At 42.7% G+C, this 16,125-nt stretch overlaps 1 protein-coding gene across 3 annotated transcripts in view; it reads left to right on the forward strand.

Moving 5' to 3' along the window:
* TRPC4AP (transient receptor potential cation channel subfamily C member 4 associated protein) overlaps positions 1-16,125 on the forward strand; it is a 561,565-nt gene that overhangs the window by 125,280 nt on the left and 420,160 nt on the right. For all 3 annotated transcript variants that reach the window (XM_069243893.1, XM_069243896.1, XM_069243894.1), the window contains exon 5: positions 15,701-15,756. In XM_069243893.1, coding sequence (XP_069099994.1) covers positions 15,701-15,756 — 56 coding nt within the window. The remainder of the gene's footprint in view (positions 1-15,700; positions 15,757-16,125) is intronic.

The raw sequence follows: 16,125 nt of genomic DNA on the forward strand, positions 1-16,125 counted from the left end.
GAAAGAAATAAGAACTATTATTGAACCCATTGTGCTTTGAGTTCATAATAGAAGCAGAGGGTTTTCTTCTGGCTAAATTGATCTTAATTGTGGGATTCTGGAGAGGCTTGCTATACAGAATATGTAATGCAGCAAGATTTTTTGTTTAGGAGTGTAATTTTTGGCAATTTGCTTCACCTTTTGCTACTGCTTGCCCTCATAGCGAAGAATACTTCAAAACGCAATTCATGGGATCCACGCAGGTCACCCCGTCCCGGATTCCCCTTGGTGTCTAGTTTTCAAGAAATGTATAGGTTTGCTAGAATTCCCTAGGTGCCGGCTGAGGCAGTACTCAAAACCCAAAACTACCCACTTTGCAAAACAAGATTGGTTTTGAGTGGAAAAATGTTATGTATCCATATTACGTTTTGGGATGTTTGCTATCACAGGTACTAGGTCTCCCCACACAGATGTCATACCATTTTTAACAGAAGACATGTGGGAGCATAGAATAGTAGGATATTTGTTATTATCAATTGGATTTCACTGCATTTGTGCCTTCCAAAGGTTAGCCAGTGTGCATAAAAAGACAATTTGAAGAATACCCTCTAGAAAGTATGCTATTATGGGTACCTACAAATTTAAAGATCTACAAATAACCACTGCTTCCAAACTCTGTATATTGTGCCCATTTCAGAAATACATATGTTTCCTTGATACCCATTTTTCACTCTTCATATTTCACCATATGAATGCATCTGTACAGAATGAAAACCTATTGTATGCTGTATCTCAGTTGTTGCCTCTGGGTACCTTGGGTTCTTGGAAATCCTACAAACCCTATATTCCACCGCAACTAGAAGGGTCTACTCGGTGGAATGGTATATTGCTTTTGTTAAATAGGCCATTGTGATAAAAAGTTACAGATGAAAATGTTTTAAAAAACTACCATTTAGTTCTACTCCTTTTCAACACTACTTTATTTCAGCAGTTAGTTTCTTTGATAAAACTTGGGAGAGCTACACATATGACCCCTTATTGAGCTCTTAATTTTTTTGGGGTTATTTTGTTATTTAGCGCTGCATGTTCCTGAAAGCTGGGAAGATGGTGACTGTAGCACAGCAAATTGTTTCCTCATATCATTTTTATGGAAAAAAGCAGACACTTTTCTACAAGCGCTTTTTTTCTATATTACCCAACACTCAGAATCTGGCTATATTGTGGCTATTTTTTGAGCCCCCTCCAGGGGAATCCACAAACCCTGGGTACTTTTAGAATCCCTTAGGATGTTGGGGAAAAAATTGCAAATTTGGCGTGAATAGCTTATGTTGAAAATAAGCTACGGAGGGCTAAGCCTGAATAACCCGACATAGCCTCCAAAAAAGGCTTAGAACAAGTTGGGGTGGGTAGTGGGTTTGAAGGGTTGATTGTTCGAAGTCCTCACAGCAAAAGGTTTAATTTGTTAGGTTTTGTAAACAGACAATAAATATAATGGTTCGGCACCAGCATCTCTGCATTATCAACCAGTGACAAAGATTCAGCCCTGCTGTAGTCTCCCATCTATAGCCCAAGAGGTGGCATCAAGTTTGTTTGATGACATTGTGATCTCAATGTGCCTCTCTATCCCCTCGATGGGATCTTTAGGCATCCCATATTTTCTCCTATTTATGAAGGTCCCCCTCCCCTCATGTACCACTTTCTTAGTAAGCATGCACCAGTCTATATCTTTTTTCCAGTAAGTGAGCTCTGGCACCTCTGTATCCCCCCACCGTCTATCGCTTTGCTACTATCAGACCCAAAGCCATCCACAGCGTCATGTAATTTGGAGTTCCTTTTTCCTTTCCGTTTACTAAACACAAACTACTTGACAGACCATTCAATAGTCTCTCCTGTCACTTATGCCACGCATTCCTCAACCCCTTTACTATAACTCTGTTTCTTTGAACAGGTCCAAATGATGTGAGTGAAGGGTCCCTCTTGGTTACACTCCCTCACGCATATCTGTGAGGTACTTATTCCAATCTTGTGCAGGAGTATTCTAGAGTATTATGACTTATCTAGAATATGGAGCTATAAAAGTCTAAACTTTGACCTTATAGTGTATTTCCTGTGGGCCCTGTAGTACCTTGTCACATTCATCTTCCTCCAACTCGTCCACATCTCATTCCCAGTCCACCTTTAATTTATTTGTTTAGGGGGTCAGATAACAATCTGTCCTCCATGGGTGTTGAGTTTTTCAATATTGTCCCTTTTTTTGATGTGCGGGGACAGTCTTTTCCTAACCTGTAGTTATCTATAGCTCTCAGTTTCTGCAAGTTGGTAATCTTCTCTAAAGGACTCAAAAGGGATCACATCCCCTTCTGTCCATAAATCTCCTAATTTTCAAATAACAGTCATGGCATTTTGTGAACCCCTCAAGCTATCCCAGTTCACTTAGTGTATGGCGGTCCCATAGCAGTGTTGGTTCCATTAGAGATCCTTTCCATCCCAGTTATACATTTGCCTCCCTGCAGATCAACACTACAGTGCAAGTATGGACTGGGACGTCCCCACTGGTTCTAGTCTTGCAAAGTGTTGTGGGCCAAGCCTCTGGCACCCATTGTGTATCTTTCTACTCTTAACTGCTGGCTCTCGCTTGCCTGAGAACACCCAGTCATTTATTATCCCCAACTGCAAAAACGTAGTCAGGGCCACCATCTTAAAGTCTGGTCTATGCAGTAGTGTCACTGGGAAATGCCAGTGCCTTGTGTCCATTTAAATCTCAAGTAACAAATAGTACAAATTCCTCTTAAGGAAAAGTTCAGGGCAAACAGTCAGGCTACTGGGGTGTTTTTGTAGTTTTTGGGGGCAGGCACAGTTTTTTCACCCAGTCTGGAATACCATCACCACAGACAAATGGGTATTATCCATTATCCAACATGGCTATTGTCTGGAGCTCATTTTCACACTGTCTGACATTCCACCTCGCAATCACAGGTTATTGCAGGAATCGAACACCTCTCAAGCATGAGGTCCAAGCCTTTCTTCTCAAAGGAGCCATAGAACCGTTCCTCGTCAACACTGAGGCTCAGGGGTACTCTACCTATACTTCCTGACACCCCCCCCCAACCCCTTCGCCACCCCCCCCCCCAAAAAATGGATTGCTATCTCAGGCCTTTAAACAAGTACATCCTATCAGAACACTTTCTTATGTTCACCATACAGGATGTCTTTTCGCTTCTTCAACAGGGTGACTTTATAGCAACACTAGACCTAAAGGAATCCTGTTTCCACTTAACAATGCACCCTACTCACCACATACTTAAGCGTTGTCACAGCAGGAAAACATCATCAGTTCAGGGTTTTTTCATTCGGGTGACTACCACACCTCGAGTATTCACAAAATGCCTGGCAGTGCTTGCAGCACACTTGGATGACAGTGGATCTACTTCATAGTCTAGGGTTTATTATCAACATTCACAAGTCTCACATTCAAGCTCTGCAAGTTTATCCTTACTTACTCTTAATCTCACAGTTATGATTAGCCTACCCCACTCTTGCTCAAATTCAGAATTTTCAGGCATATATGCCCTGGTTCTAGCCAAACTAAACACTCACAGTAAGAACGGTCATGCGTCTGCTAGGAATGATGGCTTTTTGCATTGCCATAGTTCCCCATACAAGGCTAGACGTGTCCTCTGTAGCAATGTTTAGCTTTCCAGTGGTCTCATTCACAGGGTCTCTTGGAAGATATAGTTTTGATAGAACACTTACACACACATTTACACACACACATTTACACACACACATTTACACACACACATTTACACACACACATTTACACACACACATTTACACACACACTTACACACACACTTACACACACACTTACACACACACACTTACACACACACACACTTACACACACACACACTTACACACACTTACACACACACACTTACACACACACACACACTTACACACACACACACACTTACACACACACACACACTTACACACACACACTTACACACACACACTTACACACACACTTACACACACACTTACACACACACACTTACACACACACTTACACACACACTTACACACACACTTACACACACACTTACACACACACTTACACACACACTTACACACACACACTTACACACACACTTACACACACACACTTACACACACACACTTACACACACACTTACACACACACTTACACACACACTTACACACACACTTACACACACACTTACACACACACTTACACACACACTTACACACACACTTACACACACACTTACACACACACACTTACACACACACTTACACACACACTTACACACACACTTACACACACACTTACACACACACTTACACTTACACACACACACACACACTTACACACACTTACACACACTTACACACACTTACACACACTTACACACACTTACACACACACACTTACACACACACACTTACACACACACACTTACACACACACACTTACACACACACACTTACACACACACACACACTTACACACACACACACTTACACACACACACTTACACACACACACTTACACACACACACTTACACACACACACTTACACACACACACTTACACACACACACTTACACACACACACTTACACACACACACTTACACACACTTACACACACTTACACACACACACACACACACACACACACACACACACACACACACACACACACACACTTACACACACACACACACACACACTTACACACACACACTTACACACTTACACACTTACACACACACTTACACACTTACACACACACTTACACACACACTTACACACTTACACACACACACACACACACACACACACACACACACACACACACTTACACACACACTCACTTACACACACACTCACTTACACACACTCTTACTTCTTTGCAATTGTGAAACACCAAAAACCTGTTAAAGGGGCGACCTTTTCTGGACCCTGTTCCTCACATCGCTCTCACCACTGACATATCACACACGTGTTTGGGTGCCCACCTACAGTTCTTCACAGTACATGGTCGTTAGGATGCCAGACATCAGTCTTTACACATCATCTACCTGGAGCTTCAGGCGGTCTGTCTAGCACTGAAAGCTTTCCTTTTGCACCTATCTCACAAGGTTGTCCTAGTCCAGACAGACACCATGACAGCCATGTAGTATCTATGGGGGGGGGGGAACATGGTCTTCACAACTATCACACCTGTTTCGGACCATATGGAAAAGGGCTCTTAACCACAACATTCCCTTGTTAGTGGAATACTTTCCGGGGTCGGGTAAAGACTTTGCAGACCTGCTCAGCAGTATGCATCAACAAGCCCAAGCATTGGGAACTTCATCCACTAGGCCGTCTTCCATCCTTCCGTCTTTTGAAAATGGGGGTTCCCTCAGGGCGACCTTTTCCCTGCAGCAGAAAATGCGTAATGCCTAAATTTCGCCCCCAGTTACCCAACCCAAGAGCAACGTACTATGGATGAGTTGCGAAGGGATATTTGCCAATGCTTTTCCACCTCTCCCTCGTTTCCATTTTTGGTTCGGAAGCTCAAGCAGATGTCTTAACATGATCCTCTTAGCTCCAAGTTGGGTATGTCAACCTTGGTTCACATCACTGCTAGATTTCTTAGTGGCTCCTCACGAGAAGCTCCCCAACAGGCCAGACCTTCTCAATGAGAATTAAGGACAAATCAGACACCCAGAACTCAAAACTCTTAACTTAGCAATTTGGCTCCAGAGGTCATAGAATTTGGCTACCTTGACATACACCAGAATATGTGGATACTCTCAAGGAAGCAGACCCACCATTAGATCCTGTTATGCAGCAAAATGGAAATGTATTGTTTGCTACTGTGAATCCAAACAAATTGATCCTATGAAAGCGACTGTGCAAGGCATTGCCTCCTGCAAGTGAAGCAGGTAGCTGACAAATTTAGCTTACACTTTCATACGTTATGCTTCGCTGCAATGGCTGCCTATCTCCAAAATAGTTTAAAATTCCAGTCATAAAGGCTTTTGTGGAAGGATTCAAACAGGTTATTCTACCTCCGCTTCCTCCAGCACCCACCTGGAACCTTAACGTTGTTCACTAGACTCATTGGTCCCCCATTTTAGTCTTTACACTCTTGCCACTTCAATTTCTTTTGTGGATGGTGGCATTCTTAGTTGCCGTTAGCTTACTCAGGTGTGTTAGTGAGCTCCAGGCTTTGATCTTTTTGACCTTTGAAGAAACTTTCTTCCAACTACAAAATGGTTATTTGATGCTAAATCCTAACTTCCTACTTAAGGTAGTTTCACCTCAATCAATCAATTGAACTCCTGTGTTTTTTTTCCCCCCTCAACCAGATTCTGTTGTGGAAAGAGATCTTCATACCCTAGATGTCAAAAGAGCACTTATGTTCTAAATAGATAGAATTAAACTTTCAGGAAAACTAAAGAACAGTTTGTAGCCTTTTCTCCACTTCATAAAGGAAACCCAAATTCCATATCGGGTATAGGCAGATGGAGAGTCAAATGTATTCACACTTGATAGATTAAAGCCAAAAGGCCTTTCCTTTTTCTCTGAGAGCACACACCACTCGTAAAAATTGAGCTACTATGTCCTTTCTTGGAAACATTCCAATAGTTGACATTTGTTAGACAGCCCATGGTCTACACCACACACCTTCACCAAGCATTAGTGTATGGATGTTTTAGCACGCCAACAAGCCAGTGTACATCAGGCAGTCCTGCGTACCCTTTTTCAGACTACTACAGATCCCACAGATTAGCCACCACGTTTAAGGAGGAACTGCTTTACAGTCTATGCAGAGCATATGTATCTACAGCCAACACATACCATTTAACAGATTATGTTAATTACCCTGTAAGCATCTGTTCAGGGCAGGTAGCGTTGTAGATTCACAAGCGCCGTCGTCCTCCCTGGATGCCTTTGGCCATTGTAGTTACAGTTTACATTTAGATTTGGCATGGTCCTCCCTTTTCTTACAGATAACTTGCTTTCCTTTCCCCACTGTCTGCGGGAAACCAGTCTAATAATGGAGTTGATGCCCATGTGCAATATCACCAAAAGGAGGAGCCAATTGTCCTTGTGACTCAGACTTCTTCCAAGAACAACAACTTGCACAACTCTGGACAAAAAATAGATGGCAGGAGTATACAGAGCATGTGACTACAGCACTACTACATGCCACAAACAGATGCTTAGAGGGTAAGTGACAAAATTCTCCGGGACTGCAAGCGTGTCTGACCACTCAGGCATGTCAAACGCCATTGTGGCATCTAGGAACATCACTAGCTGTTCTATATACAGTCAGCCAGCCCCAGCACCCCGTGTAAGTGACATAGGTAAAGTTTCATCCTTTTATTAGGTATAACTCCTAATTGATCACAGTGAACCAATGTCACAATCACTTCTTTTAACCTTACCGTCATTACTTTGGCAAGTGTTTTGGCTTATGTATTTAGCAACAAGATTGGTCTATATATAAGGCGCATTCCTCAAGAGATTCACCCCCTTTTGGTATGACCATAGTTGTGGCTAGCCATTGATTAAGTGGAAGTATGCCTTTGTTCCTGGCCTCAGCATGTGGAGCACATGCAATGACAACTTGGTGGCCATGCTTTGGTATAATTCGGTGGGTATACCATTTGCTCTCAGTGCTTAGTGGGTTGCAGTTCTCTGATGGCAGCTTAAATCTCAATAGCTTCACTCTGTGCCTTTAGGAACTATGTATCTTCCAGCAAGAGCCTAGGAAGCTGTATGGCTTTGAAGGAATTTTGTATTTCTTGCTAGGAATTGGTGACTGAGGATACGGATGTCCTTGTATAATTGGCAACCAATACTTCTGCAATTTCTTGGCCCCCCAACCAGCTCCCCTTTTGTAGTTTAAATTTGTAGAAATCAATTTCTGGTTTGACCTCTTCACTCCAACTAGGCCAGTAGCTTCCTTGATTTGTTTCCCACTTCATTTAACCTACTCTGAGAAGATATAAACGTAGCTCACACATTGTTTTCAGTAATGTCTCTATATTTATGCTGCTACTGACCTAGACGGTGCTGCAGCCCTTCCCTACTGTGTAATACAAGAAGCACTAATTTGCTGAGAATTTTTGATTCAAGTTTATTCATACCAGCCCTTTTTTCTCACCCACAGTCATATTGCTTGTCCCCTCACTACAGGCTTGTAAGCTTCCCATAAGGTGATCGCTTAGTTAACTGTTGCACTATTTTCTTTGAAGTATAGATCCATTCCAGTCTAACGTTTTGACACTGTATCCTTATTTTTAAAGTACCCTGGGTCCATGATCCAATCATTTACTTTCTTCTGTACTGTTCCCTGTAATTCCACCCACACCCGAGAGACCCGAAATTCCTCTTGACAGGTGTTTAGCCCCTAAAAATCGGCCCATCTGTAAGCACTGTCAGGAAATAGTCAATACATATGTGAGCCCCGAGCTAAGTTAAGTCCGGCATTAACCCAGACATTCCCTGATACTCGGTCTGTCACATTCTTCACTAGATACCTGGTTGAAATCTCCCTGAATTTAAGAATGCCTGAAGACAACTGCAGTATTATGGAACCTATAGCTGGAATGATGGGTGCATGTAGTTGAGGTCTGTTGTAAACTGAGCAGAGGTTTATGTGAGTCCCTCACAGTGCCCAATGTGTACTGTATATCTACCCTGCTGATCAAGTCATCTCTGAGGGATAATGGCGGGCACTTTTTTATTAGAAGCTCTACTCCTCTTGAATCAGATTTTTATCCAGAGTAGTATCTTGCATCCATGTTTATCTAGTGCATTGCAGTGTTTTCCCTTTAGGTGGGTTACCTGTAGTGTGACATTGTAGGGGTCTGTCTTTCGAGGTACTGCATGACTGTTCCTCTTTTAATCCTACTGCCCAAACCATTAACATTCCATGATAGCACTTTTTGGGTCCTGCTTTAGAATTCAGTGGAGGGGCTGCAGCGTCACTTTTGTGACTGAGTAACCCCTCTGCCAAAATCTAAGTGAGGCCCTTGGTGTTTTCCCAGAGGGCATTTCAGGTTTGTATCTTGAGATCCTGTAGGGTTCTCTGGATTAAGTTCCCTTCTTAAAAACCTTGGTGGCAGGTCAATGGACTGGCCACGGCTCCTAGCACACATCATTGTCTGCTGACTACAAGAAACATACATAAACCAAAACCAAATGCCCCTACTAAAAAACTCCTTCCTCCCTGCTGCCCTGTATGAAAGGCTTTGAATTACCTGCCTGCCCAACTTGCAGAGTTCTTGTTACCTCCCACCCCCCCAAAAAAAAAAATTGTGCATAACTTGCAAGTGGCCTGGGCATGGCCTTTTTCATGTGTTCATTGTCATGCAGTGCCCTTTGATTGCTGTTATTTCATATCCCATCATCAAAAAAACACAATTATGGTCTCCTCAAAGAGGCCCTCATCGATTGGTCAAGTAAACTTTGTTGGCAATACACATCCAGCCCATTGATTTGCATCCTTCCCAGTACTTCGCAATGACGGTTCTTTGACCTTAAATCGTTGTCTCCGACTTCACTATCTTCTTGTGCAAAGGCTCCATCTGCACGCATCTGTAATGGGCGACCTTGGTGTCGCACTCGTGGAAGGCAAGTTTCGGCTCAACCCTTCCATTGTGTCTTTTGTTGAGCTGGCAGAAAGCCAACCCTCCAGGCAGTCCCTTGCCTCACCCAGTGTTCCAAAATGCCAGGTCTTGCCTTTAGCCTTTACTCTCAACTTTGCAGGAAAGCGCATCATGTATTTGAACTCACAAGCTCCAAGTGGTTTCTTAAAGTCCTCAAAGCTGTACCTTTTGTTTCTGAACCTTCAGTGTAAATGTCTAGGAAGAACCGAATTGTGGTGTTTTCATAATAGATATTATCTTGGAGTTGTGCAACCTGGAGTATGGTATCCCTGTCTTTATAGTTGAAAATACAAGCTGCTATTGTTCTGGGTGGGGCTCCAGGGCGGGGTCCTATGTGCCCGCTCAATGCAGAAGAACTTCAGTAGTATTTTGGGCTTCAGTGTTTGAACTCTAAGGTCCTCCAGGAATAGTTCAACGCTTGGGCCCCTCTGCTTTCTCCTGGACCCCCACCAACCTGATATTCTTGTTTGTCTTTCATAGTCTTCCAGCTTCATCGTTATCAGTTCATTGTCTTTACCTAGTTGAGCTACTATTATTCTGTTGTTATCCTGAGGAGTGGCGAGTGACTTTTCCGTTTTTGTTACTCTTTCACTAATCTTTTTGAGATCGCTTTCAGGAGGGTGACCTTAGTATTCACTAAGTCGATTTTTGGTTGTAGGGGTGCATTTCACATCTTGGATCTCTGTCATAATGTCTTTTAGCTATGGTTCCCGAGCCCATTGCCTGTTTTATCAGGCTGATGCCAGTAGTTCTTACACTATTTTGTGGAGTCGACATAGCTGCAGTCATTCTCATTGCATAGTTAGGCATTTTGTTCTGCTATGCCCCTTTAGCACCCTTGCCTCCGATAGTGCCTCGAATTCTGTCATTGTCTCAGTTTAATGGGGGAGAGAAGGGCACAGCTATGGTGACTGCTGGCTCTTATGCCAAATTTAAAATCTTCTGCAGTGCCCAGGTAGACTCTGGAGAAATATGCCCCTGAGGAAAGAAACGCTGGTCAACTATGCAGCCCCGCTCAGTTCCAAGGCCTGAGCTTATGTCTCAAAGGCTCACCTGTGGCTTCCCAGGTCCTCTTCAGTCATGCAGGGGATATCATGTAGGGGTGTTCTAGACTCCACTGATATGCTTTCGCTAGTCACACCAGGCTGAAGAGACAGATCTGCTCGCCACCTCAGAAGCCACAAAAGTGTATGGCATCTGTCTCTCTGTCATATCTGGCTTCCGGCTTTCCTCCTCCCACAGCTTCCCAGGGGCTTTCGAACTCTCCAGCACCACTCTGTATCTGTGCCCCATTCCCCAGGACACTCCCACGTCGGATTACCTCCCTCTGAAGTACAGGGTGTTGCTGTACCTCTCTCCCCTTGTCTACGTACCCATTTGGGCTGCACATGGCACCCTTGTAGCTCTATCTTGGGGATTTATATATGGGGCTAGGCAGCGCTCGCCTCCATTGGATTTTTAAAGCTATTCATGTTGTATCTTTGCTCCAGAGGTGCCTTTAAGCTCCTCACCCACATGTGGTGTCTCTGTGCAGGTAGGGACTAGATTATTGTACTTATGTCGGTGGATTGCCGTAGTAGATTATCTGAGCTGCACCAGTAAATGGCCATGTTCTTTGGCATCCCCAGCCCCCCGTCCAACATTTCTTGATATTAATTATTATTTTTTATGTTTTACTGTTTTATTATGTGTTTTATGGTTGTATTGTTATAACCGAATAAAGATGAACTGGACTGGACATTATTATTTATGGAAACAGCCCCCTCAAAGAGGGAATGGACTTGTACTATAACTGAGGAAAAGGTGTATAGAGACAGAAGACTGTTTAAAAAAAAAAGTGTTTGTTACTCCTTTTGGGCATGAAGCTATTTTGGTCATCCTGTACTAGTGTGCAATTACTCTAGCTAGTCTTACTGATCTGACCTTAGCTAAGATTTTTGTCTCTATATTAATTAGGGAGATAGGGGCGAAATGCTTCATATTCGTTTGCTGGCTTGTTAGGCAGTATGACCAAAATTGTGGCTCCCTAGAGGTCCTTCAGGGGCAGCTGGTCTTTGTGGGCTTCTTTGTACAGTTTCCTATGGTGGGTGAAACGTGAAATAGCTTGCACAAAATTAGAGGGCATGCTATTTCAGCCAGGAGTTTTGTCTGTAGTGTGCTTTCTTATTGTGTAGGGGAAATATACACTCCAAATTGTCCATAAGTCAGCTCCCAGAGATTTCATATTTTAAAGGGTTGTGTAATTCTAATAATAATAATTCTAAAATAAAAGTCAGGTTAGACATATCAATAAAATAACTGATTACAGTTATATGCTTTTGTCTTTGAGGCACATTTTGATTCCTTGCGTTTTGTTAATTTCATTTCTAGCATTTTCTGAGGATTCCTTTTTTGGGGCCATTCTGGACACAATCACTTTGAAGACATTTCCCTCCTCTTAACCATCTGTTCTGACCTTGATGGTTTGTAGACTGCCGGCATCTTGCATCATGCTGGTGCTTCATGACATTCCTTGATGGTGCAAGTCAACCAATTGACCAAATCCACATTGCACACCATGAGGGCAGTCCCCACATTTTCTAACCTCTTAGATTCATGAAGAAGGACGGGCAAACCAAGTCACTTGGTTCATCAAGTCTGGACTATGACAGTGGGCTATTCCATTGGATTTCAATAATGACTACTAGGCGAATCCAAACATTTCAAAGCACAACTGTGAGGCCACTGCTACACCTTTTAAATTCACAACCACTTCTCCCTAGCTTACGATTGCGCTTTTCCACCTTGCCTCTGAGGCCACTGGTCCTTGGAGTAATTGAGGTACATATTATACAATGACTGGTCTGCTTTCCCTATAGCTGCTGCTGTTCTAAATCGGGTCTCCAATATAAAACTGATACCAATCATAGTAATACTGGCATCCAAGTGATTGGGTGAAGGTGAATGGGGAAATTTAATGAAAATTCACAGCTGTAAATATCTTCTGATCCAATGATACTTTTTGACTGCTAATGATCTAAGAATGGTGTGTGCTTAATGGAAAATTGTAAAATAAGATGTAAGGGAGAGTAATGGTAATGGATTAATGGTATATGCATTTTTGTTGTTGCCCTGATGACTTTTGCATAGGATGAAACGTGTTGGCTGCAAGATACAAAAATCATGTTAAAAAAAAAAATGAAGGCGCACAAGAATCTTAAGGAAATTCTTCAAGAGTGTTGCATCTTAAAACCGATGGACTGATGAAGAATTATTACAAAAAGAACTTGAGTCTATTGTGAATTGTTCCCTGTTTTTAACGAATATGGACAATAATGTTGTGAGTGTTGGATCAAACTCCTGGTGGCCATCAATGCTCAGACCCCCCACTGACCCCCAAAGACCATACATGCAACCTTGGCATCATCCTTGGCAGCAAACCTCTTCAAACAGCAGACAAAAACACAGTGGCCTCCTCCAGCTTCCATAACCTGCTACGTAAGATTTTCAAATGGATCCCCATCGAAATAAAAGACTGTCATCACAACCATACTAGACTATGTAACACCCTCTACGTCGCACCCTCCGCCCCCAAAAAACCACCCCGGGTGATAAACTACGCTTTACAAATCTACTGATTGCTTGATTGAAACAGGTAGTTTGCATCCAAATAGTCAATTCATTGGTGGGTCGTGAGCATAATAATGAACCTTGGGGAAACTTGTCTTGCCTGTACCCTCCTTTAGGCAGCAGGGTGTCTTAAGGTTTTCTTGCTGGATGACTCCATGTTACTGTTTTGAAGTTCTGGATTTTCCTTAAAAATCTAATGTGTTTTGGGAGTTCAATACCGTGTTCACTTCAAAAGTTGACTTAGTTGTAGTAACAAATTTAAAACAGTGAAGTGTAAAGCTCAATACATGGATTTTTGAGGAGTAGCCACTGGCACACAGCAACTTCACAAAGCGCTTGGTTACCTCCAAGCACCCCTCACAACCACCCACTCCTGGGTGATAAGCCGCACTTTGGAAATCCACTGATTGATTGAAACAATTTGCTTCAGAATAGTCAATTAATTGGTGAGTTAGTACTTGCATCTTGGGTCGTGAGCATTATAATAAACCTTGGGGGGGGACTTCTCTTGCCTGTGCCATCCTTTAGGCAGCAGGGTGTCCTAGAGTTTTCTTGCTGGAAGCCTCCATGTTACTGTTTTGGGTTTTCCCAAACAATCGAACGTATTTTGGGAGTTGAATACCTTGTTCTCTTCAGGTTGACTTAGATGTAGTAACAAATTTAAAACAGTGATGTGTAAAACAAAAGCCCAGGATGAGTATGCTTGCTTCCTTAGTGAGATGGACTTAACTTCAGGCTGTAAGGACAAGTGTCTCCACTTCCAGGCATTGCAAGCAGGGTATTGTGTGAGTCCGTCTCCACCAGACAACTCATTTACTTGTCACCAGCAGCATAGGCCTACAAGAAGCGCTTCTGCAGGGGGGGTTGAAACCTTTAAGCTTATTGGAAATGGCTCTTTCTGCAGGGTTTCCCCTCTCTTTTTGCTTCTGATCATCTGTTTTTGAACTTGTGCTGAATTTTGTTTTTGGTTGCTTTAGGACTCTTTACACTTTACCATTGCTGACCGGTGCTAAACTGCGAGTACTCTGTCTAAATGGTATTGGTTTATCCATGATTCCCATATCTGATTTACTGTAAGTCCCTAGTATAGTGCACCATGTGTGCCAGGGGCCTGTAAATCAAATGCTACTAGTGGGTCTGCAGCCCTGATTGTTCCACCCACAGGAGTAACCCTTTAAACATGTCTCAGACCTGCCACCGTAGTGTCTGTGGGGGCAGTTTTAAACTGCTATTTCAACCTGGAGAGTGCACAAACTTCCTAGGCCCAAACCTTCCCATTAACTACATGTAAGTCACCCCTAAGGTAGGCACAAGGCAGCCCCATGGGTAGGGTGCAGTGTATTTAAAAGGTAGGCCGTGTAATGGTGTGTTTTACATGTTCCGACTGTGAAATACTGCTAAATTCAGTTTTCCCTATTGTAAGGCCTATCTCTCCCATAGGTTAACATGTGGATTGCCTTGAAATATGATAATTGTAATTTCTCATTGGGAGCAGATAGAGGTATGGAGTTTGAGATCTCTGAACTTGTAATTTAAAAATACATCTTTTGGTTAAGTTGATTTTTTTAAATTGTAAGTTTGAAAATGCGACTTTTAGAAAGTGGGCATTTTCTTGCGTTATCATTCTGTGTCTCTGCCTGTCTGTGTAATACACGTCTGGGTCAGGATGGCAGTTGGGCTGTTTGTGAAGTCACTCTAGACAGTCACACAAAAGGAGCTGAGGTGTGCCCTGCATATCCTGATGGGTCTTCCTGAGCTAGAGTAGTGGGAGAAGCTGACACTTGCACCTGAATAGGGCTGTCCCTGTCCTTACACAAAGTAATCTCCATCTGCTGGAGTGTGTCTGCGGCCAGGGCAGGAAAGGCAGGGTCTTGTGCACTACAAAGACTTATCTTTGAAGTTTGCCTACTTCAAAGGCAGAAATTAGTATAAGTACTGGACCTCTGAGACCACAACTTTAGAATCCTTCAGGACTGAGGACATTCCGCCAGAAATGAGAGCTACATGCTGTAGGAGGGATTGGAACTGTGCCTGTTGCTTTGTTTTGCTGCTTCTGTCATGGGAGTGAAAGGACTGGACTTAGCTGTCCGCATCGTCCTTCCAAAGGTTCTCTAAGGGCTTGGACTGAGCTTGTCCCTGATGATATCTCAGCTGAACTAACTGTATATAGGGTAAAGAGCTGATCACTCTGTAGTTTCAAAAGTGACTGGTTCAAAATTCCAAAGCTAAGGTACCATATCATGTAAGCCTTTTGTTTGCCTTTTTCAGCCTCAATAGCCCAAAACGTTTAATTTGTGTGATTCATTTTGAGTTCAGTACTACATAATTGTCTTTTTTTCTAGCCTCAGTAGTAAATAAATGTGATTACAGGTTGATGATATCAATTGTAACCCTCTATTTTTTATTTTCCAGTAAGCGATGATCTCATAAAGGATTGCCTCAGTATTTTGTACAATACATGTATTTGTGTAAGTATATTCTTTGTCTTTATCTTGGTGCTTTTAGTTGGTATCTTGAGACTCATTTGATTATAAGACACTACTAGCCAGGTTTATCACTTTTATTGTGGTGTAAATATCACGGGTAAGTGTTTTTAACTGCACAAGGTTTCCAAAGAGCTGCAAATGAACACAACAAGTTTGTTAGCTTTTTTATGTCAATCCTTGCTCTTAATTTCATGCTGTGAACCCAGAACTGAGGAGGCAACCCTGATGCTAGACTGGCCCTCATTTTTTTGGAAAGGATGAGTATTGGGAAACAAGCATCAGCAAAGGTCTGCTATTATTACACTAGTTAATCCGTTCTTAGATTGGGGAATGAGAGAAGGCTGCCATGTC

This window comes from Pleurodeles waltl, chromosome 7 (genome assembly GCF_031143425.1).
Source record: "Pleurodeles waltl isolate 20211129_DDA chromosome 7, aPleWal1.hap1.20221129, whole genome shotgun sequence".
Classification (NCBI taxonomy): Eukaryota; Metazoa; Chordata; class Amphibia; order Caudata; family Salamandridae; genus Pleurodeles; species Pleurodeles waltl.